This window comes from Accipiter gentilis, chromosome 28, assembly GCF_929443795.1.
Source record: "Accipiter gentilis chromosome 28, bAccGen1.1, whole genome shotgun sequence".
Lineage (NCBI taxonomy): Eukaryota > Metazoa > Chordata > Aves > Accipitriformes > Accipitridae > Astur > Astur gentilis.
The window spans coordinates 6,107,100-6,130,990 of NC_064907.1; the positions used below are offsets into that span (position 1 = coordinate 6,107,100).

Consider the following 23,891-nt stretch of genomic DNA (forward strand, 5'->3'; position numbering starts at 1 on the left):
GTAACTTGACTTCTCTTTTCTCCAAGAAAGATGTTGTTCCTGTCACACAACGTCCTCCTTTCATACACTGTCATTTCTCCAACCAAGGTAGCAGAGGATCTTTTCCATCTTCCAAGAAGAGCAAGGGGAGTCACCTCCCCTGCTCAGGCAGTGCAGGAATGAGGTAAATAATCGGCTTGCTAGAGTTTGGCTGCTCCATTCCAAATGGACAGATGAGCACCTTGGCACCTGGTTAGAGGGAAGTGAAACTGCAAGGACATCGTCCAAACGTCATTAATTTCTGTGGGCTTTAGATGTGGTTGTCAGAAGGTAGACTTTCACTATGGCTCAAGCATTCCCCACCCAAAGCATCTGTGGACTGTCATAAGCTAGAAGAGCAGTTTCAAGAAAGACATTTTTTTGGAAAGTAGCTTTACCTTTGTTACCCTTCTCCAGCATTGCCTTCTGCAGGTTCATCTGCTGTCTTGACAAAAAGACAAAAAAAAGACATGAAAAAAGAAAAGCTGAGTGTAGAAAGGGATTTCATGTTCTATAGCTGCTTAGTCTGTTAAATCAAAATTTGATGTATACTGAGATCCCTTTACTTATATTTAAATGGACTGTTGGCTCCCATGGGACTATAGTACCTGGTTACTGTTTACATTACTGTGCAAATTTACCATGTGGATGATGCAACAAATGCTCCCACGGTGTTGCTGCTGGGTCACAGCAATTGTGTATGCCTCTGCTTCAGTGGATGGTGGAGGGTTAAATGCGTTCCCTTGCAGTATGTGCTTTCTTATGAGTTTTCAGAGTTTTTTATAAAGCTATTTTCTTTTCACCCCTTTCATCTATTTGTTGTGTATGCCCACATGACCTCCTGAAAATAAAAATACAGTCTTTTATTTGCAGAGCCCATTATCAGCCTTGTCTTTAGCCTCATGATAAAGGTCAAGTAGATTAGTTAGAGAGGCTCTTGCCTTTCTAAATCCACGTTGGTTATCTCCTTTTAGATAATTACTATCCATGTACTTCTTTAATGTGCCCCAGGGTATAGTTTCCATTCCTTGAATACTGCAAGGTTAAATTCATCTACTTTTGACACATTTCACTGGGTTTCAGCTCTGCTAACTGATTTAATACCAGTGCTTTTGTGATTAGTCATCCCAGACAGGGGAAATAGAGCAAGTGCTCAGGAAGAATATTATTCTCCAATGCAAATCCTCTAAGAAACGCTTGTGCTATACCAGCTAATGTTTCTGACTTTTGATGTAACAGTTCTTCAGCTATCTGTGCTCTAATCTCTTCCTTCAGTGCTGTATCGCCTATGCAAATTCATGCTGCTTTTGGAAAACCTGAGCGAATAAAGGAGCACAACACTAAGAAAGCGATGACTAATAGTAACCTCCCTGTAACCTCTAGTCAGACTTTAAAATGCCACTGAAACATCAAGGCTTTCCAGGTTCTTATTTTAAAAACAATATTCTGATATTAAGAAGCCCACATTTCACACCTGTCAGGAAAAAAAAAGATATCATAGCAGATTTCTTTCATTTTGTACTCTGTCTTCATGATAATAATTGCAGGAGAAACTTGAGGGCTTTAAACAGATAAACATGCAAGATGCAGCTTGAAGTCACTTGGTTTCAGTGATTGTTCCTTATCGACTGAATTGTCAGGTTGGATGACTGCTTTAATAGTTACTTTATCCATAGTTAAGCATGTGCTTTTTTCCTGGTTTTCATTATTACTCTTCATCACAACAGAACATTTAAAATGCTACATAGGATAATATGGCATAAGGAATGTGGAGAAAATACAGTGTTCCTTCCTTTCAAGATCTTTACTCTTCTCTGTAATTTGCTAATGAAAATACCTGGTTCTGCCTCATTGACACTTTCAGTGTAATATTGATTCCTGATGTGATAACAAAGTGGGAGCGTTTTGATATTTCAGTTTTGACAGTACTGTATCTTTAGAGGCCAAATGTTTTCTTCTGTGATGTATCTTTTCAGCAAAGCAGCGGTGAGGATTTATCACAGTGAGCAGCACTGGTTCTCCAAATAATTCATATCATTATTCAACTCCTCCCTTAAAAGATAGAAAACATAATAGTAGTAGTAGTAATACAGTGCACATTACTGTGCCTGATGCAGATTTACCAAAGATAAAATTTCCTCGTACCCAAAGGGATATTTACTTCTGTGACTAATGTTCATTTGTAGCTAATGCATGTGTCCTGTGGTCAAACAAATCTGTTATGGTAAGGGGTACAAAGCTTCACGCACACATTTTCCTTCCATCCTCTTTCTATGAGCATGGATAGACAAATAATTTCTCCCTATCACACACTTCCTGTTCTTGCTAATTCCCCAATGGTATGTATTGAATACAATAGTATGTATTGAATTAAATAATTCAGCTATTCTTTTATACTTAGGAAGGTCTCCTGTGCTTTAGGTCAGCATGAACAAATGACATTGAGACCAAAATGAAGATATACTGGTTTGCCTGTTTCCCTGTAATTCTAAACAGAACCCCTTTTTTAATGTAAATTTGTTTTCAGTTATGAGAACATTTAAGCGCTACAGAGACTTTGTCAATGTATTGTCATTTTGTATGCTGTACAGATGCCACTGTGTGTGGGGTGTGGTATAAAAGCCAGACTAGACTGCTCTGTATCCAGCCTAATATTTTTCATTGGCTATACACCCATTTAATAAAATCCTTCAAAATGCTGGTATGTTTTTATTCAGAAGTGTTTCTCTATATGTGCAATATTCTGTGCTATTCCTGAATGATTACAGCATCTCTGTAGAAGGAAATGAGGTAAATATTGCAATATACAAAATCTTTTTCAAATGCTAAAGCTCTGACCTTATAAAACAAAGAAGCAACATTGAGTCAGCCAGCCAAGAGCTTTTTATCAGTTTAATGTAGCAGAACTCAACCAAAGGGGCAAATTTTTGCATTACCTTGCCACTGATGTGAGTGCTGCAGCTGCATTTGTGTATCCATGTTCATTATTGCTAGTTTTCCTCCTGGATTATGACTAAGCGAGAAGAATTTGAATCTTCATTTTGAATTTTTTACTTTTTTTTTTTTTTTTTTTTTTTAATTTTGGTAGAAGCAGACAGAAAGAATACTCAAGGCATCCATTATTTCTTTCCACAATTTGCTGGAAGTGGCAGAAGCTATTAAAAAATGAAGGCATACGTATCTCATGCTATTCAGCTGACTGTTAATTAAAGTGCAATTAATTTTTTCATGGTGTAGATTGTGTCTGTTTTCCAAAGAAATTAGAAACTGTGGCCCTTTGAGAATTCTGCTTTTAGTCTCTAGACATTTACTGCTACAGCATTTATTAAATGTGATCACTGATGAAGTTTGCACATCCAACATACTTATAAGAGGAGGTCTGCAGTTAGGTGGCTTCTCTTTTTGGAAGTGTGTTGTTCCTATAGAAATGCAGTGTCCTGAAGCTTCCCATATATGTCAAAGATGAGTAAATTCCAAGCAAAATCAATCATTCTCTACCCACATTTCAATTTGGAGAATCAAAGTGTGGCACAAATTGCCCCACAGTTAGCAGTCTGAGAAAACATGACAGAAAACTAAGCTCATAAGGTGCTTCTGAATTATTAATGATGGGGAATATTCAGCAGAGTGTTAGGTGTTCTGAATTTTCTTCTCAAAGAGCCTTTGACTATGTACTGCCTATACTGGGAACCTGGGAAGATGAAGCTTCCCGTCTAGGCATCTAAATTTAGATGCCCGTGAGCAGACAGAGTGAATATACTGTTGGGATAAAATCCTACTCTTACTGTTGTGTAAGAGTTTTCTACAGTCACATTCAAGTATAGTAGCAGAACTGATTATTTGTTAACTATTTAGCACCAACTGCAGGTAGCTCTGGAAAGGATTTAGACATGTGCATAAGGCCCACAGAAGTCAACTAAGCAGCTCCTTAAGCACTTACTTTAAATGCTTTCCTAAATAGAGACGGAATTAGTGCTCAAATGCTTAGAAGGTGCAGTGCAGTGTACAGTACAAAGACATGAAATGACCTCAGAGCACAGACTGAAAAATAGATGAACAGAATACAATGTTTCCCAAAGAAATCCAGTGGCAGGGGTTACTAGAGGATTCCTAGCATGGGAAAAGGTTCAAATTCTGCTTTCTTCAGGCACTGCAGAATACGTAATTTCCTAAGGGATTTAAATGAGGCATTGGTGATATTCTGGCCATTTGGCATGAGAGGAAACGTAAGGACATCATACAGAAGAAAATGCCTAGAAATGAAATGGGAAAATAAAGAGTTTTCTCAAACTGATATCATTAATAGATCAGATAGGATCTGATAGGAGAAAGTTCAGTAGAATGCAAAGCCTGAATTCTGTAGTGCTTTCAGTGCAAATTCCCCACCTGAAGTATCTATGGCTTTTCTCCAGGAATTACAAGGAAAATGATTCCACTAGGTTTTCCTTTATTTCATAATTTAGGATGGATCCAAGTAATTGAATACTTGTCAAAATGTTTCATGTCTCAAAAAAAAAAAAAAAATTAAAAAAAAATGCTGTTGAATTCTGGGGATAAGTAGAGGTTCCAGATTTCAAGATTCTACCTTCCTTTGAAATGATGACTAACGCAGAAATGTAAAGGAATAGGGAAACCTGTAATTACTAAGAATCCATGAATCCTAAATAATTGCTCATCAGGGATCAAATTCCAACTGCTTAAATAATGCAATTTAATCATGCATTTGAAGTCTTCTATTTATTTGAACAAAACAGGTAATCGAAGGCTTGTGTATCTTGGGAGCTTAGTACAGTATTTGTCCTGCCCTGCATTTCCTGACATAGAAATGAATTTTATTGAGTATCACTAAAACCTCTTCCTTTAAAGACAGCAAGAGAGAGAAACAATCCTTTTCTTCTTAGTACCATCCATCTTCCTCTTTAGGGCAGCTTAAATGAGAAAATTTAGTACTGTGGCCACAGTTGCTTACACTTGCTTTGTGCATGTAACCATTTTGTTTTGCTATGAGAAAGGGAAGAGTGACAAATACAATAGAGGTGACAATGTCTGAGAATTTCGATTTTGATTTGCTAACAACCTCCTTAATGTTCAGATTTCAGCTATCTTGACAGGTATATTCATAAAGGATGAAATTCACATGCAGACAGACAGCCTCAGGCTTATGCACCACATAAATCCTGTCTAAGCCTTTAAAATGTGCTTTAAAGTGGGCCTAATTGATGTACAGGACCTGTACTGGCCCTTATACCTATGGGGCAATTGCTCCCAGTTTTTAGGTTTGCAATAATTAACTATTGTACTTTGCTTTAAAAATCTTTTATTCTTTTTGGTCTGCTTCCGTTTTTCCTAGTGAACTGCTCTTATGCTGCCTTCTGTTTAAACAGAAGGAGAGTGGAATATTTGAGATCGTAATATGTATATATTAGATATAAACACAAATGAAATGTATATTAGAAAGGTCAGCATTCAATAAAAATTCCAATCAGGTATTTGGATCTGATTAGACACTGTGTGATCTGTGCAGTAGACACATGGGGATTGTGCAGAAAATCTACTAAACATGATTATGGGAAAACACACATTTTGTAAAGGACAAAATTTATCATATCCCTTAACAATTCTTAAGACATAGGTGAAGACTAGAATTACTGTAACAACTGATTCCATGTTTATTGGTAGTTTAGTATTTGCTAGTACATTAAGCACAATATGCCATTTATGATTAATACTTCATAATTTATATTTATTGTACCATCAATTTTGGATCAAAATGTAGCACAACCAGCTTATTAACATAATAATGCAAAATATATCCTTATATCTAATTTGCACCTTTCCCTATTTTGGCTAGTTGCTGAAAGGACTTTTTTTTTTTTCTCCACATTAACCAATTTTCTATTTACCTCCTGTCCACTTAGAGCAAGTCATATAGAAAACATCAAATTTTATTCTGAAGGGAAGATAGTTACACAATCTTCATCATAGGATTTTATCTTTACATACATTTTGGACCAATGTTCTGAAGAAACATGGGCTTTTGGTTTTTTAAGCATACCACTTTTGTTTGACCAATGCTTCTGCCTAGGGTAAATAACTCAAATAGGTTTTAAAGTGCTTTAATTAATCTTTTCAAATACCTGTGTTTTTCTCAATTTAATGCAGTATGGCCCAATTTACTTTGGAAATGAATCAAGCTAAATATGAAATAACTCTGTGTTAGCTTTCAATGACAGCATCTACAACATGGCTGAAGTGATTACTTAAAATCACACCCTTCATGAATTCAAATTAACCTTGAAAGTCTAGAGATAGACAAGCTGTCTAACTCCCGTATTATGCAGAAGAATTGTGTACCCAAGAATTTCCAAACTCCTCCTGAAAAATCAGTGTGCTTTCCCACATATTATAAATGCTGAAAATTTGAAATTATCATCCAAAAAGTGTTTCATGTTGCAGTCATAATTTCTAATCAAGTCAACTCACAGTTCATTGGGATAGTCCCACGTACACCGGCAAGTATGGAACTGAGGTTTGACCAAACACCCTTTGGTTAAAGTATGTATAAATTGTCTTTAATCTGTTTTGAGTTGTTGACCTTATCTGTAAGGTAGAGATTTGTTGGAGTTCATGGAGTTTTAAATAAAGTGTTAAAATTAAATGTGATACAGTAATACACATACAGTGAGGTAATCAATAGCAGTGTTGTGGGGTGGTTACTGGGTGACAAAGACACACAGGGTAAGCTGCTCTACAGGTGTTACATGCCTGAATTGTCATCAGTTTGTTCACTACTCCCGATTTATGGAATCTATTTTTCATGTAAATGGTCATTCGCTGCTTTTAAAAATAAAGATTTTGCTTGTACCGTCACACTACAAAAGCACTGACAATTAGAGTATGTGCTGGAAGTAGTTCAGGACAGTGTACCAAGCTTCTGTCTCAGGTTTGATACCCTGCTCTATACATGAAGCTTGTGATGCAATTAACAAGTCTGATGACTGTGGAGGTTAGCGATCTTGTCAGGAGCCCATGGCAGGCAAAGACAGAGGAAAGATGTTCAGTGAAGGAGCCTTGGGCATGGGCAAGCCACTTTAAAAGCTAAAGGAGACTTGATAGTGGAGGGTTCAGAAGAGTCTTGGCTGTTTCCAAAACAAGAAGGTAAGGCTGCCAAAAGAAGAGAGAAAAAGAAGAGATGAGTATATGTATGTGCTCTGGAGTGGAGAGAAAACAAGGCATTCCTGTAGTCTGTAATCCTGTAATCTCTCCATTTATTGCTTCTCTGTTGAGGGGAAGATAGCCTTTTTCAATGGTTGGTTTCTGATATAAATATTTCTCCACATGAAACTGGCTTAAAATGTTATGTCTTGTGTGTTGTATATTGTATGACGTACTGTATGAAATTACTTGATCTATATCCTATCATGTAGGAATCCAAAAACTGTGGTATGGTGATATTTAATCTGTCTGGGTTCATATTTTTAAATGCTAAGGCAATCTGCATAGCTGCACACATTCATTTTAAACCTACTTATGTCATGGTGGAAATACTTTTACTGCACAGTAGTGTTCATGCTGTCAGTGTACTTCTGTGCACAGCAAAAATTTCCCTCTTGGCTCATCTCTATTCATAAACAAATGTCATGGAGAAGTTAATACTCTGCAGCTTTAAAGAATCTACTGCATCATGCCTCAAACCAGCAATGAAAAATGATACGTGTTTTGCAAAACTTACTTGCATGTTTAGCATTATTTGCACTTTATAGCAACACATAAAAATCATCATTTACATGAGTAAACTATACAGGCTTTCTGCTGTGTTGTAGGTAAATAACTGTGTTCAGAAGTGGGCTTCATTCTTACCTCTTTTCTGGAAGTGCACTGTTAAAAAGACTGATAGCATCTAGAAATGCATAACTTTGGGTTTCCTTTTAATGTAGTTATTATCTTTTAACTTAAAATAAAATTTATGCCAAAAAATTGCAACAGTAATCCAGGTGCCTTCTGAGGGGGAGGGATGTTAGGTCTCTAAACCATGGCCTAAACAGCAAATCAGTGGTCATTCAGCTTTAGGATAGGATCTAGAACATATCTGGGAGAGGTAAAATGCACACATGGCAAAGCTGCATGGAAAAGTCAAAGCAGGATCTCAGCCATCAACTTGTCCACCCTGTTGCCTATCCTTAGCAGACCTGGATGGGAGCAGATCTGATTATTCAAGGCTGAGGAAAGCAATTGATGGTAGAACCAACCGAGTAAGGGCTAGAACTGATCCATATACCTTCTTATATGAAGGTACAACTCTCATCAGCTGTTCATCTGATAAGGGACAACATAAAGAACTGCCTTAAACATCAGGGACTGTGATAAGGTATATCATAGTTTTTGCTCAAAAAAAGTCTGCAGAAAGCTAGTAAGCAATTAGCGGAGCCTTTTCTATGAACTGGTCTTTCATATAAGTCCAAGTTGCTGTCCTTGGACAGAGTCTTATGAAAAAGGAGAGGAAGTGGACCAAGAACATTACTTGATGTACCACCATGTGCAGAGAAAGAAAGAAGATACAGCTCCAGGGAAGAGCATGAAATCCTTTTTCTTACAAAAGCTCGCAGTGCCAGGATGTGCATCTGCAAGGTGACTCCAGGAAAGATCTCCATGTTTCTGGGAGAGAAGCTGTCACCTAGCAGAGGCCTTTTTCTGCACTCTATTGAGATGCATCTGGTCCAGCACGAAATACAAACTGGAAGTGATACAAAAATCCTCAGAATGGATGCCATGAAAGCCAAGAGATATCTAAGCCTTATTTCAGAGAAATCACAAATTGCCAATCAAATGGTGAGGTCCCATTGTGCTACTTTGCAAAATCAGATGGAGCCATGACATATTGGTTTTGCTTGAGGCAAGTAAATGCCATTTTAGATTTTGATGCCTGCCTCATGCCATGTATTTATATTTAATAGCAAAGACTCAGTGTGTGATTTTCCTGTGCCTCACAAAAAAATATTGACAGATTTCTTTTCATGGCTGCCTCCTTTACCAGTTTAGAAAGATGCCCTTTAGGCTGCAGAGATTAATGGACATATCAATGGGTAGTTTCCTGAGGCTTTACGCACACTACACCATTGCATGTCTTAACATGTAATGTTCAGTGTGTATAGGGAGTTTGAAACAGATGTTGGTCTAACAGTTGCTTCAGAGATGTGTATCTTGCATGTAGCCCATCCAAAGGAGCAATCAGCCTCCACAGGACAAACCATTTTGGTTATGTGTAGGTAGATAGGACCTGGGAGTGGAAAAAATATAAAATGATGAATAAAATGATGGCAAGAGGGGGTTAGAGGCGGGAAAAAGCAACTTGGTGGGATAGACAATAGTGAAAGAAGAAAGTGTAAGGGTAAGGATAGAGAAACTAGGAAAGAAAGATACAAAAACTAGAAGAGGAAAATAGAGAAGAAAACAGGAGACAAGTGTCGGGAAGAGGGGGAAAAGGGAATTTCTTCTTACTGTTCAAAATAATGACTTGTGAGATAGACTGGAGGTTCTGCCTCAGACATAGCTGGTACGTGTAATGGGAAACCAATAGTGAATATTACGCCAAAGGGTTTTAGCCAGCAAAGGGGTATAACCTGGGACATAGGATGATATAGTAGTCCAGGACTATCCTGGCAGCTCTGCTGCACTTGCACAACAGCTTGCTGGAGCTATTATTTCTGAGCTGTAACTGTGAACCTTGTCTCACTGCACAGAAATTGTCTACTGGGAACTGTGGGCCAAGTATTACAGAGTCTTTCTTTAGCTCAGTTGGACACAACTAACATTTGATAACAAAAGTAGTACTTGATAGAGTCCACATGTGTTTCTTTTGCTTTTTTCCCCTCCTCCACTCATCCATAAATCAATGTGTTAATTGCCTCCACACAACTGGCTGAAAGAGAAATGTGGCTGCTCACTGTTTCGTAATTTTAGACTGCTACAAGCCATTTATTCATGTGCTTTAGGCATAACAGTGCAGTTGTAGCTCGCTCTTTGTGCCTGCTGCCCTCAGTGAACAGAGTGCAAGGTAAACATTTATCAGATTGTCTTGGAGGATTACTGTCAGACGTGTGCTGCGCCAATGGGATGTCTACCTGCGGCCACTAGGGAAAGGAGGTTGGACACGAAATGTCTGTGCCTCCACTGGTGGCTGAGCAAGTACCATTGTAAGGACTGGACTGATCAGGTCCCAATCAAGTAACTCCACTGGATTTCCTGTGCAGCTTCCAGGCGTTTGTTTGGGTTTTCTTTTTTTTTTTTTTTTCCTTCTGGTGGGCTCATGGCCATATTCTTCAGTGTCATGTTCAGCCACTGCATTTGCGGTCTGGCCCAGAGAGGCAGCTGCCCTACCATGGCTCTCCTCACAAGGGCTGGAGTTCCCATGATTGGAGAAAACATTATACTTCCAACAGACTCATCATGTATTTTTATGTAGTAGCCACTAAGTGGGAGAAAAAACAGCTAATTCTTTGGGAACTGGGTTCCTGTGTATCATACCCTATATTTTCAGTCTGGGAATTCTTTGTTTCTGTTTTTAGTCATGACATTTATTCAGTATGACCCTGAATGCATTGCACTTTAGCTTAAACGAATTGTTCATCCCTTATCTTGCCTATAGAAATATATCCTTGTCATGTCAAGACACGAACCTCTAATGACCTAATCTAGAAACGCAATCCAAAACCTCATACCGAGGAAATTCAATGCAAAACGCCTATTGGACAGTATCTTTTATCTTCCTGTCTCACACATCTCCAAGTGGCTGGGCCACATAACTACAGCTAGGTATAATTTTGCAAAACCTCAAAATCTTGTAGGACAACAACATATGATTACAAACTGGTGGATTGAGATTACAAATAATTTTGAGCCAAAATCTGGGCATAAAACTTTGCTCTCTGTCCCAGAGAGCACTGTAGGAAGAAAGCAACATTTGAACAAAAAGTGAGACAGAATTCTTTTCATCCAAAGCACTATGCATTCTGAGCAATGTTCTGGAAACTTGGTTTTGATTTTGTGATGCTGACATAAACATTTTTTTATAACTCTTAGAAGCATGGTGTTCTCTGTGCTAGCAAAAGGCAATATAACCATGGCATACTACATATCAAGCATTAAAATCAGTGGCATTGTACTGGTTTATATCAGTGGAAAGTGTCTTGCGATGTTCTGCTATCTGTAACATACATGTTGGATTTAGCCATTGGAGACACTAGCTTACAAACTAAACTAGCTACTGATACGAGATACCGTGTAAAGCATGAAATCTTGAGAATTGCTTTACTTTATATGAAGTGAAATACTCATTTCATGGATCTATTTCCTCCTCAAGCAATCTTCTCTTAAAAAATTTTTGCTCCCTGCCTGTTCTGCCAATGTACAAATGTGCTCATTAATCAAGGTGTACAGCAAACCCATCTTTGCCTGAAAAATGCTTGCTCAGTGAACATGCTACTTTCAATTACAAACAGAGAGTTCAAGCATGCCTTAGTCTTTTGAAGTATTGCACACCGTTTTCCATGCCATGAAGAGCGATAGTGGTGTTACCTGAAAAAAATCTCTCCTTTGTATTCAGCCAGCATTTCAGGCAGCACTTTAGAGCCTGGGAGAGATTATTCCTCGTGATTGCTGTTCATGAAGTTCATAGCAGGTCTCCTTTTTTTCTGTAAAGAATGCTATTTCCTCCTCTCCCCTTTCTTCCAGATTGTTTTATTTCCTAGGAAATTCTGGACCAATTTACATGCTTTTTGGGTCATGCAAGAAATTTTCTAGCCAGCTGAGCAACAGGATGAAAATTAAGTGTTCTCCAGTTCAGACAGATGGTCTCGTTTAGCTGTCACATTTTAACTGTGTAGCTTACCAAGGATTTGTAGTTGTCTTCAGAACTAGTGCTAATATTTTGAACTTCTAGAGAATCTTCCTGTTGAACTCTCAGAGCTCTTCACAAACATGACTGAATTTAGCCCTCATATCAGCTCCACTGAGTAGATGAGTATTGTCATCTTAAAGATGGAAAAGCTGAGACATGAGGAGTAAGGCTAGAAGTCTAAATGAGATATCTGACATCAGGCAATGGAGTTCCTGTTCAGACATGCTGGTAACAAGTTATGCATAAGAGTCTCACTAAATTTTGTAAATGCTAATTCAGCTGTTATTGTTGCTATTGTTATTGACAGTAAGTATCCAAGAAGCAAGAAAACTGAAATGGCAGCTGGTAAAGCATAGGCCTGACAAATTTTGAAAGGTGGCAACATTGTGGGTGAGAGCAAAAAATCTAAGAGCGGTGAGTCTGGAAGGCAGCTGTGTGGTCAGAAATGAGGGGATGAGCCATCCAGATGTTGGACAGGACAGTGAGATTAGTATCGCTAGGTTCAACAGCTACCCAACCAAATCAGAAGCTGTACACATGGAGCTGCATCAGATGTCTGCTGTGGGGATGACAGTGAACCAACATCCTGCTGGTGGGAAGATTGTGGGGCAAAGGAGAGATCCCTGGTCTCACTTTTTTCAATAACCTCCATATTGCTATTAACATGAAACTCTGTTGGTAAACACAATGCCCCTGTGGTAGTTAGTGCGAACAAGAAGGTGTTTACTCAGGGAACAGCAATGGCACAAGTTATCACAAAGCAAAAAGGACCATCTTGCTAATTGGATGTAGAGTAAATTCCTTTCTGTACTCACTTAAGTTCACCATTAGCTATGGACATGGTACACTGCACTTCCAAAATAAAAGTGGTGGTCAAGGAGCATCCTCACATCAGAGGTGACACAAAACAATTGAAGAGGAGGACCCGTAGTACTTTAGAAGGGGGAACTAGAGGGCTATCCCCTCAAAGATTTAGGGAAAATTGTGAAGCAAGAAAAAAGTAAAAGGAATGGAAAATGCTGTAAAAAAAAACAGTGTAGATTTGCTAAAAATGGATCGTGCAAGACTGTATTTTTGTTAAGACAATATAATCTAAATGAAGGAAAATACCACAGACCTAAGCTTCAATGAAGAATGTAATGGAGTATTACAGAGTTACGGTCATTCTGGCTGGTCATTTGCACAAAAAATTATAAGATGGATAAGAAACTGGGTAAGAAAGAGGCAGGTTTGGGGACATACCAAAAAAGAGGGAGATTCCTATGAGTCCTTTCACAGTCTTCCACCTGTTCTAAACTGGAAGTTCCTTGTTTGGAAACAGCAGACGGGGAAGAAGATTTGGTGATCACAGGGTGACTGTAACATGCCAAGTGATGTAGTCATGGAAGAAGAAAATATAAACCTGGACTTGGTTCTTCATTTATTTTTGATCAAAAACCAGCTGCACCTTGAGGTACTGGATTGATGGTTCAGCTAGCGTCTGAGTGAGACAGAACACCTTTTTAGTTGTTCTGAACCTGCTAGCTGCTGGCTTTGTCTTATATCTTCTGGGTATTACAAGAGACAGTGATCATTCCTCATTTGCCTTTTCCACACTACCAGTGATTTTGTATATCCATCAACAAGTCCTTCCACAATCATTTCTTTTGCAGGCTTGTCCTGGTCTATTTGTTTACGCCTTCATTGCACTGCCTCTAACTGTCCTCATCACCCCTGTCTATACCTTTCTACTTAAGTCTTATGAGAAGACAGGATCAGAATTGCATGCAATACCCAAGATGTAGGGGCATTACGTATTTTTGCAGCACTTGTCTGTTTTCTTTGCCTAAAAATATCCTAATATTTTTTTTGCTTTTTTGACCATAATGTTCACACAGCTAATGTTTTCACAGAAATATCCATTATAACTGCAAGATCTATTTCCCAAATTATACAGGTTACTTCAGAACCCATCGCTGTATATATAATTGCCTACTAAACCACTGATCTATGTGTACAAAAAAATAATAAAAGTTACAATAACTCTCTAGTCCCCAGAAGTGGAAAGTGACAGAAATCCAGCCAAAGAACATGGTGCTTTGATTCTTTCCTGACCCACAGCTGTCATGAGAAAAATGACTATGTGTCTCCAGGTTTCAGCCAACCTGTCTGAAATTGGTATTTGTAATCATCTCTCTAAAAGAGAGGGATTCATTGCACTGCACCTGACAGTTTCTCTGGAGGATTATCTGGAGATGGGATAGAAAAGGAAACAAGGACATTTGATACTATTGCTTAAATCAGTGATCTAACTCACATGCTATCAGTCTTTTGTATTACAACAGACTTCTGAGGTGATCTGAGATACTGGCGAGTGGAGAGAAGACATTTTGCACTGAAGATGTCGATACCACCAGCTGTGTCCTTCCTTGTGCAGTTTGTGCTTGCACGTGCACACGCACACTCACACGACCTTTCTGAAGTTTACTGACACTAGTAGCAATTAGATGTGTGTTGCTCTTGATACCGGGGGGACTCATATCACAGCAGGGGAATCAATTGGAGGAAAGTTATATGCAACTCACATATAAGGGATCCAGCAGTGCTTTTCATTTTCCTGTCACTCTCTGGTTCTGTGTCTGAAGAAGAGAGACCATGCAATCCTGTGATCTGCTTTAAAAAAACTGGAGTCTAAACTTGCATTGCTTGTATCTGCAACCAGTCCTGTAGTTGTATTTTCAGCAGTATGAGATAACAGAAGGCGGGCCAATTATCTTAACAACAACAGCTAGTCATAGGTTCGCTGCTGGAGGAGAAGGTGACACCAAGGTCTTTTCACAAATTACAGTGTCTCTAGAGTACATTTTCCTTCTGTATTTTACTTCTCTTCCCATGCGTGTTCTCTTTAACTAGCCTTCCCATTCTTCCTTTGCTGTCTTTCCTACACTTCTTGTGTTTTCTGGCATTCTTCCAACGTACTCTGTATGGCTTTAAAAATCTTTTTATAAAGCCTCCGAACTAAACTGCTGACCTTAACCTATTACTCTTCTGGTTATGCAAGGACTGAGACAGTATGTTCCTATCTGCAGCAACAGTCCATCCTACCATCTTTAGCTGTAAAGATGGTGAACTCATGACAAAAAAAACCAAGAGCTACAAGATGTTTTGAAGATCAGCCAGGACACAGGGACAATCTATATAAAATCTTTTCCTGCTTCGATTCCAGAGAGAGCACTCTTTCTTTGCTTAACATCTCTTAACACCAGAAGAAGACAGAACATTTGAAGTGGACAGTTCAAACAGACAGTGTCAGCATTTGAAGTGGATAAATTAGATTGAGAGCCAAGATGAAAATTGCAGTTTATACCATTTCATCATTTGATCGAAGTTATCATTCATATCTTGGCAGAGCCAACATCTGGGACAATATTCATTTCAACGTGACATAAATTATCACCATAAGGAATACGGCAGAATGATCAGCAGCCAGAGAGAAATGGTTTCTGAGATGAATAGCTAACATTTCTTGAGAATTCAGTCAATTAAGAAGTGTGATTGCTTATTTGATCACATCAGTTAAATTACTGAAATAAATACTAATGGAGCAGTATGAGATACAGATGTAATGAAAAATATTTTGAGCCATAATTTCACAGATCTAAATCCTGAACTGTTCCAGAGGCAGTTGTTTTACTGAAATAACAGGATATTTCTTGAGTGAGGACAGAATGGAAAAAAACCAAACCAAACCAAAAAAAAACCCCAGAACAATAAATCAGCAGTCCAGCACAAATGTTTCTAAACGAAGGTTACTGTCTCTACATTTCAGTTGCAAAATACAGCAAGCCTGCTAAGCCTATAAAACAATATTTACCTTCATTTGGATTGGCAGAGCCAGACAGGTAGACAAGACAGCACAGACACAAGAACCAGGCTCTGCACGAACCAAAAAACATTCTAAAGTTACAATGACATCTAGGTTCAACTTGGCTTTCCCAGAAATTTTTCTCTTGTAACATTGGACAAACCAGTTCATTTGCCTGAGCCTCCATGTCTTATCTGTGCAGAACAAAGGCTGTCATGCTGTGCTTTTTAGTACTTAGTATGATCAGGCTCGTACATGAGTTGTGGTCGTTGGTGAAAATTTCAATATTGGGGATACCGAGAGTTTTGGCAATACAGCAATAATACAGATAGAGAGCACATGTAAATTAGACTGCAAAAATGTACAGCCAGGATATATTATAAGAGTATGGAGACTTCCAAATGAACTCCGATCAGAGCTGTTAGATCTACACATCTACTGATATCAGGCCCCAGCTGGCTCAGAAAATGATGCCGACTTCCTGCTGTTATTTGGTTAAGCCAGAAGAAGAGTAAGTCTCTTAGGGGTAGTTAATAGTTTTATGTAATAGTAACAGAAAGTAACTTTTCCTGCTTTAGTTTGTAAGAGTTTTTCTAGCATGAAGCTTCTACTAATGCTTTAGGGATGTGCACTAGCAGTTACCTCCAGGAAAACTTCCCTGCTAGTGCTGAGGAGCCGATCCCAAAATCCAAGTGAGAGAGGTCAAATCTGGGAAAAATTAGAAAAGAGTGATACCAGCATTAAACTGCTCACTGATGCTTTGATCCTCTCCGTGAGACACTGTGATGAGGAGATAAAATGGACAATAAACATTTCAGGGCAGCTGGACTATATCAAGTCTGCCACAGGTAAAGGATTTAGTCTGATACTCCAAAAATGACATGGCTGCTGCAGAAGGTATAAGGGCTGTTGTAAGGTACTGAACTGATTTAAATTTATCTGGTCATCCATGATAAATCCGAAGTTGTTAAGAGAAGAAAAGATGTTAAGAGAAGAAAAGAAAGAGAGGGAGAAAGAGAGAGAAAGAGAAGCCAGAAAGAATAACAGGCTAAAACCATTATTATTCCAAGAAAAAAAACCACATTATTAACGTGGAAGCCAGGTCAGTATTCTTTTGGAAGACTTTCACGGGGATCCCTAAAGATTATACACAGGTTAATATAGATATATTGCCCTTAGAAATTTTACAGTTCCAACTAGACTTCTAATACTTAGCTTGCAAAACAGAGTCACTTAGTCCAGTATCAATAACATATTCACACTTCCTTCCAAAATAACCTTGTAACCTTGTTGCATCCCAGGCAAAACTCTTGCACAGGGCTTGTGCTTATCAAAAAAATACTATCATTGAGCAAATAATGTATAAAGCTGCTTAAGATTATTTTCTATAAATAGAGCATTGCTTGTTAAGCACTATTTCAGCCTCAAATTGCTGGTTTCAGAGCAGGAATTGCTAAGTGAAATTCTGTGTAGGAGGTCAGGCTGAACAGCTGCAGCACCTTTGGCATTAAGGTCTGTAAGCTCCTAAATAAGCACAGATAGTTTACCTGTCTTCTGTTCCTGAGGCATATGATTACTTTAACTATTCATAAAATAACTGGTTCCTCCCTGGAAATGTTGATAGATACCAAATGTTTCATACTTTTTAGCACAAATAATAATTTGTCCTTAAAATTGTCCTAAAAATGTTTCTCATAATTCCCATATTTAGAACCCATTGATCATCCCAGCCAGGGAGTAGAAATAATAGCATGCGAATTAGTTGACCAGTCTCACATCACTGAATAATGAAAAAAACCAAATAACTGGACAACATAAAAATAATTCCTAGGCTCCAGTTCAGTGAACAGCTTTAATGAATATACTCAAATACTGAGCAGTTCAGAAATCAAGAATGAGTCAGAGAAAGAAGAGAAAGTTGAACTTACTGGGTGCTATATTTGTGGTGAACACTTCCACAAATACAGCGAGTACGTTTCTGTTATGAGGCTGATGCTGTCCCCTTTGCATTCTGCTCACCACCTTTGCTGAAGCCTGGGAGCCTCTTCTTAAATCCTTCTCTGTTGCTGGGGCTCCTAAAATTGCTTTATGTCTTTTATGCTGTCATATTTACTTGCACTAAAAGGTACTGCAAACCAATTTACGGTTATGTATAGCATCACTTTTTACATGTCACCATATCAAAGAGCCTTGTAACATTTCCATTTTAAACCCTTATTTCAGGTTTTATAAATCCTCCCTGCTTCTAATTACATCAGGCTGAAGACAACAGTGTAAATGTTAACCCCACAGACTGATTTACAAGAAATGGTAGGCATCTATTTATTTTAAAATACGAGGCATCAGAAAAGGCAGTGATTTTTCCATAGTCTCTTTTTGTAATCCTAGGCTTTGATTCACAAGAGAACACAAAAGCTCTGATTATTTACCCTGTAATGGGAAATAAGTTGAGTGGAATTAAGGAACTACAGTATTAAGAAATAGAAGGAACTGGCTAAGATTTGTCAAAGGTTGTCTTTTTTACATGAGAATACAAGGGATTGCTTGGAGAGATTCAGAGCTAATATATAGAATGAAGAAAAATAATTTTTTGTTTATATGATCAGTGACTGCTCTGGGGGTTATCACGCAAACCTTGTGGCTGAATTACAAATAGGAGCTATGGATTTCATGGTGTATTAGGAGCAGCTATTGGTTTAAAAGGTATGAGCCATATCTTTGCCTAGTGAAAATTGGTGTCCTTGTATTTTGTGAATGAAATGCAGGAACAGCTGGTGCCTGGACCAGTGAAACACTGGTGCAGACTACGTGGAGACTAGGAAATAGCTTTCGTTTCAGGTTTTGAATAGTAAGCTAGACAGTGACTTCTTTGCCTCACTGTTCACCTGTGAAGTCCCCCAGGCACATCCGAGAATAAGGGTTGAGCCAGGGATTACTTGAGAGAGTGTGACCCCTCCAAACCCATCAGACCCAATGGCTACCTCCAGCAAAGGCGTTGAGAGAGCTGGCCAGCTTGCTCACTATTACCTTTGCAAGATCGAGAAGATCAGGGAGTTAACATCCAAGTTAGGATGCTACAGTCCAGGTGAGTAGAGAGCTAGATAGGTAAAAAATTGGTTGGGTGGTGGGGGTGAGAGGACATGGCTCTTGGGTGGTACCCTGTTTGGATGCCAGTAACAGTGGGGTACCACAGGGGTCTGTCCTGGGACTCATCCTGTTTCACATCTTTATCAATGACCAGGAGGAGGCAACAAAAGGCACTTCTGTGGAGTTTGCAGATGTCACAAAACTGGGGGGGGGGGGGGGGGGGGAGACCAGTTGATAGGCTGGAGGGACAGGCCGGCATGGATGCTGTCAGTCATAGATGGGAACAAAGCTGTGCTGCCTTATATAAGCAGAAGAAGTGATACAAAATGTACAGATCTTTCTCAGCCTCCTCCAGTTCTCTTGTTTACAGTGCAGCTTTACTTGTTAGTAGTTGTATTCTGTTCAGTCTCTTTTTGCAAGTGGGCATTGACCAGTGCCAAGGGCCAGGAAACATCACTCCACAGACCTATCTTTATTTCAGCTTTCACTATGTTACTGTTTCCCTTCCTGTCCCTCAGGCCCCGGTAAATCTCATAAAATCCTTTTCAGATTGAAATCCTATTCTTCCCAAGCTGTAACGTGTTTTACAGCATGTATTTCTTTATAGTTGTCTTAGTCTCTTGTTGACAGTCTTTAGGTACCAGGTCCTTGGCTGGTAAACATCTTCCTTATTCTTAAATTTATCCACTTTGTTTTGTTCAGAGCAATGCTTGGGTATAATAAATTGGCTCACAAATACCTGACACCGCTTCTTAGTTCCTTCTGCCATGCCAGTTTTTCGTCATACTGAATCCTAGAGATGCCTGGAAGAAGCCAGCAGCATTTTTCCCACTTAGATGTCTCCCAGAAGAGCTGCAAGCTGTCTGGATTTCTCTAGTAAACTCACTCAATGGATGTGCTTCCACAAAAGGTGTTCCAATGGTTTAATAGATTTGCTCCATAACATAATAAACAGTTGTTTCAAATGTCAATTTTAAGGCTTGCAAAATGTAACTATGTACATGCATAAGATCAGAGCATAAATCAGCTCAGTAAAACAACTTTGTAAATATTTATGAGCACAGGGCTCTTTGTCTCACACTTACTCCTTCTGTGTCCTCATCTTAAATTTTCACTTGCTTTAGTTTATGGCTGGTAGTGTGGGCCGAGTACCTGACATTGCTAAATTGCCGCCCGTCTTCTTTGGTATTGCGTATACCACAGCCCTAAATCTTTATTGACTGCAGATGAATGTATGATCTGTAGAAAGAAACCTGTTTGCATGGAGGGGCAGATTCTGAATTCTGATGGACCCACGTGAAGTTTAGCAGGTGCCACATTGCTGAACTAAAGCATAGCCTGGATTTGTCTACGTGAGCTGCCGTCCCTGCAGTGGCTGCAGGCAAGGCAGGACCCAAGTTCTCTGTGTTGGTGTTTAGGATGGGGCTGGTTATTCAGGAGGGAGAGGACAAGGAGAGACATTCAAAAGATGGTTGAAAGTATGAAAGGTAAGGGAGTGGACTGAAGGAGATGTGAAGAGGCTGTGATGGAGCAGTGGTAAAAGAATCAGACCTGTCAGGATACAGTGGAGACAGTCTAGTGGGGACTGCAAAGATGAGTTATCATCTCATGCCAAAGTCTTTGCCTCCCTGGCTCCTTCTCCTGTGGCCATGATCCTTGCCCCAGGCATCCTGGTATTTCAGCGCCCCAGAGGAGAGGGAATGACCTTTAAACTCCTTCCTTTGCAGCAGTCACAGGGGAGGGCAGAAGTACCCAATTGTATAGGCATTATTTTTTTGCAATTTTTACAAAGTTGTGCATGAGCTCACTATTCCCATTTGTGCTGTGTTAGCACTGAAATTTCTATTACTCTTCACTAATTCACACCAAAATCTCTGACTTAGTTGCATTTTCTCTTTATTTAACTAGTAGCATATAGCACCATGTTAATTGATAATATAACCAGAAGCAAAATCTAAAAATAAACCTCCTGATAATTTTCCAGTGTTTGTTTAACCAGATCCTTGAAGTTCCTGAGTGGTCAGTTTGGACTAAGTGCTATTGTTTTTCTTCTCTCTTGTCTGCTGGCTCTCCAGCGTTTTTGAATGCAACCCACAAGGGGTCTGAACAAATAGTGCTTGTGGCAATTTGGGATGGATTATTCTCATTGAGCCATTGGTTTCTGCTGCTTCGTGAGAGGCTTTGACAGATCAAGAGCTGTTGCTCCTGAGATCCTGCCAGGCATGCGTCCCATGTGTTTCTGTATGTCTTCACTGAAACTGCATGGGATCAGCAGAAAAGGGGTGTAAAAATATTTTCCATGATATTTACACATCTGCATTTGAGATTTGTAAGGACAGCCAGATACACTGCCATTTAAACAATTACTTGTATTTAATTGTGTTTGCATTTTCATTAGTGAAAAATAATGGAGAAAGATAACTCATTCATTTGCATGCACACTTAGCAGAGGATTCCTATACATTGTACAAATGTACATCGTTTAACGTCTTAGCATACATTTAATCATACTTACGCAGATTTAAGTGTCTTTCTGACTGCGATCATTCATTAGCAATTCCCATGAAGTCCTATGATCATAGGTTGGCGTAAACACACAAAAAATTCTTCAAAGAATAGATTTTGGGAAGCTTGTCTGCTCTTCTTCCTGCCATTGTGATAAATTTTGTATTTTTTTAGACACTTCTCAAGCACACTGCTGGTGTACTTGAGGAAATAAAATGCTGTTTGATCAAATAGGACATTTGTCTTTGGTGAGTCATGCTTAAGGCTTTTATTCTTTGATTTGTGTAGTTAGTCAAAAAAGACCTAAGATCTTTTGCAGGTGACTTGACTTAACTTCCAGGTGTGTCCCTTGACCTCATGTTTCCTGCTGGCCTGTTCCAGGCAAGTCACGTCCACAGCTTTCTGCAGCCCCCAGGTTGCTCTTCTGAGTTGCCGTGCTCTCCACATCCAGGACACAGGGCTGGGGTGAGATTCAGGTGTTGTGAGCCAAGGGCCAGCAGGATTTGGAAATACAGAGTGACCACCATGAAAGCATGGACTTTTCAAGAACATCCTGAGAGGAGCTAATGATGACATTGCTCTCCATCTACTTCCTAGAAAAAAAGAGAGCGTAGTTCTTTTTTTTATTAACTCCAGTGAGATTGATGGAAAACCTCTGCTTCTGTGAAATTAATTGAGTAAGAACAGAATGTGTATCCTCACACTAGCAAACACCTTGCCTACGTGCACAAGCCAAGCCAAGATGTTTCCTTGAACATGCAGCACTAGTTCTTTCTGCAACAGGGATCAGCAAGCAAGCCCTCAGAAACAGTGGCCTCGATGTTACATACCTGTTTTCCCTGCAGTCCCTCTCCTTCATCTTGGAGGATCCAGGACTGGGTTCCCTGCTGAAGCTTCCTCTTAAAATTATACCTCTCCAGAGACCTGAAATTGTGAACGACCTCTGTTTGCAACACTAAGTACAGTAAATGCTATTATATTATCCAACAGTAACGAATTAAATAATCCCACTCCCGTCACTTTCTAACAGGATAATGTTAAAGGCATTCCTCTGAGATGGAGAGTAATAATTTGCTAATTCCCCTCAGTATTTCATGCTTCTCAGTAGTGCAGCTAATTTTCTCTGAGTACCTTATTAACATTCACAATGACTTTGCAGTCCCACCCTAATAGCTCTCCGCAGAGGCAGTGACTGTGAAGGTGAGAGCTGACAGTGACACATTTTCCTCCTTTTCCTCTGCAGACTCTATTATCCTGGTTTCCATCCACTGAGGGCTGTCCAGCTGATGCGAGTGGGCAAACTGCAGTACAGTCAAGACATGTTTCCTCAAGCGCTGGAGACCTTGAAACAGGTCAGTATTGTGAAACTGTTTCTTCTCTGTCCCCCTCCCTCGCTTCCCCTGGACCTGCCGTGCCCACCCCCCTCTGCTCTGACTGTACCTTATGCCTTTGGATACTCCTCGCTGCTTTTTCCATCAGTGGTGTTTCCCCAGGCTGCAGCTGAGTGTGGTGATGGGTCACTGTTGCTCAACGTTTCAGGCACTGACTTCCTCCAGTATCAGTCACCGCTAATTACAGTTCGATAGCTCAGAGGTGCCTGAATGAAAAATTACTATTAGAGCTGAAGAGACAAAAATACCTCAGTGCCTCCTACTCTCCTTCTCACTGTAGCAAAGTGAATCGGGGAGCACTGAAAGTACAAGAACAGGAGCAGAGCTGCAGTTTCTACCCTCCTTATTCCCTGTCAGGGAACTGTGATTTCAGATTGAAGAGCTTTGCCTTTAATGCTTGTATTTTATTGTGAGCTGCACTCAAATCAACAGGCGTGCTTCTTGATCCCTCCTGTTTCTCTATCTTTCATCATCTTTCTCTTCTTTGATCTGGTTTTGCAGCTCGTGCTTTGCTAGTTACATTTCAGCTTTAAACCATCCTTCTTGTACCTGAGCTGACTTTTATATTCATTTCGTCCTACCCCAGGCTCTTATTTGTCCTGCCATTATATTGGTGTTAGTGTCATCTGAAGAATCCCCTCCCATGTGCAACATGTCCTCAGGACGTAGGTTCTCACTTGCTTCCCATCTCAAGCCCTCAATCACTGCTAGGGTGTTTTTTGCCCCCTTGAAGATGCGCTGCCTCCACTTCCCCTCAAATCGGTCTTATGCTTATTCCCTTGTATTATTGATTGTCCTGTGGTCAGCTTGGCCTGAAGACAGTATGTGCTTTGTGCGATTCCCCCTCTTGTCTCTCAGCCCACCGCCAGTGCCTGATGCAGCCTCCTCATTGCCTTTGCTGGGTGCTGCAGAAAGCCACACAGCCCAGCTACTTGCCTGTTGCTGCTGGGCAGGAAAGGACCCCAGTGCCGGCACCAGTGTTGGAAAGAAGTGCAGAGGGTAGCTGTATGTCCCTAGTCTTGTGGCAAAGAGTTAGGGCAGCTGCTTGGGATAGAAGGGGATGGGTGTCTGCTGGGGGATGGGGGGAAGAAGTGGTTTTTACTCCTGCCTGGATCCCCTATAAGATTAGTATCAGCCATGAGTCTCTAGA

At 39.7% G+C, this 23,891-nt stretch overlaps 1 protein-coding gene across 6 annotated transcripts in view; it reads left to right on the forward strand.

The window, feature by feature from the left end:
• SMYD3 (SET and MYND domain containing 3) overlaps positions 1 to 23,891 on the forward strand; it is a 442,190-nt gene that overhangs the window by 411,806 nt on the left and 6,493 nt on the right. For all 6 annotated transcript variants that reach the window (XM_049830859.1, XM_049830860.1, XM_049830863.1 and 3 more), the window contains one exon: positions 22,594 to 22,702. In XM_049830859.1, the coding sequence (XP_049686816.1) occupies positions 22,594 to 22,702 (109 nt within the window). The remainder of the gene's footprint in view (positions 1 to 22,593; positions 22,703 to 23,891) is intronic.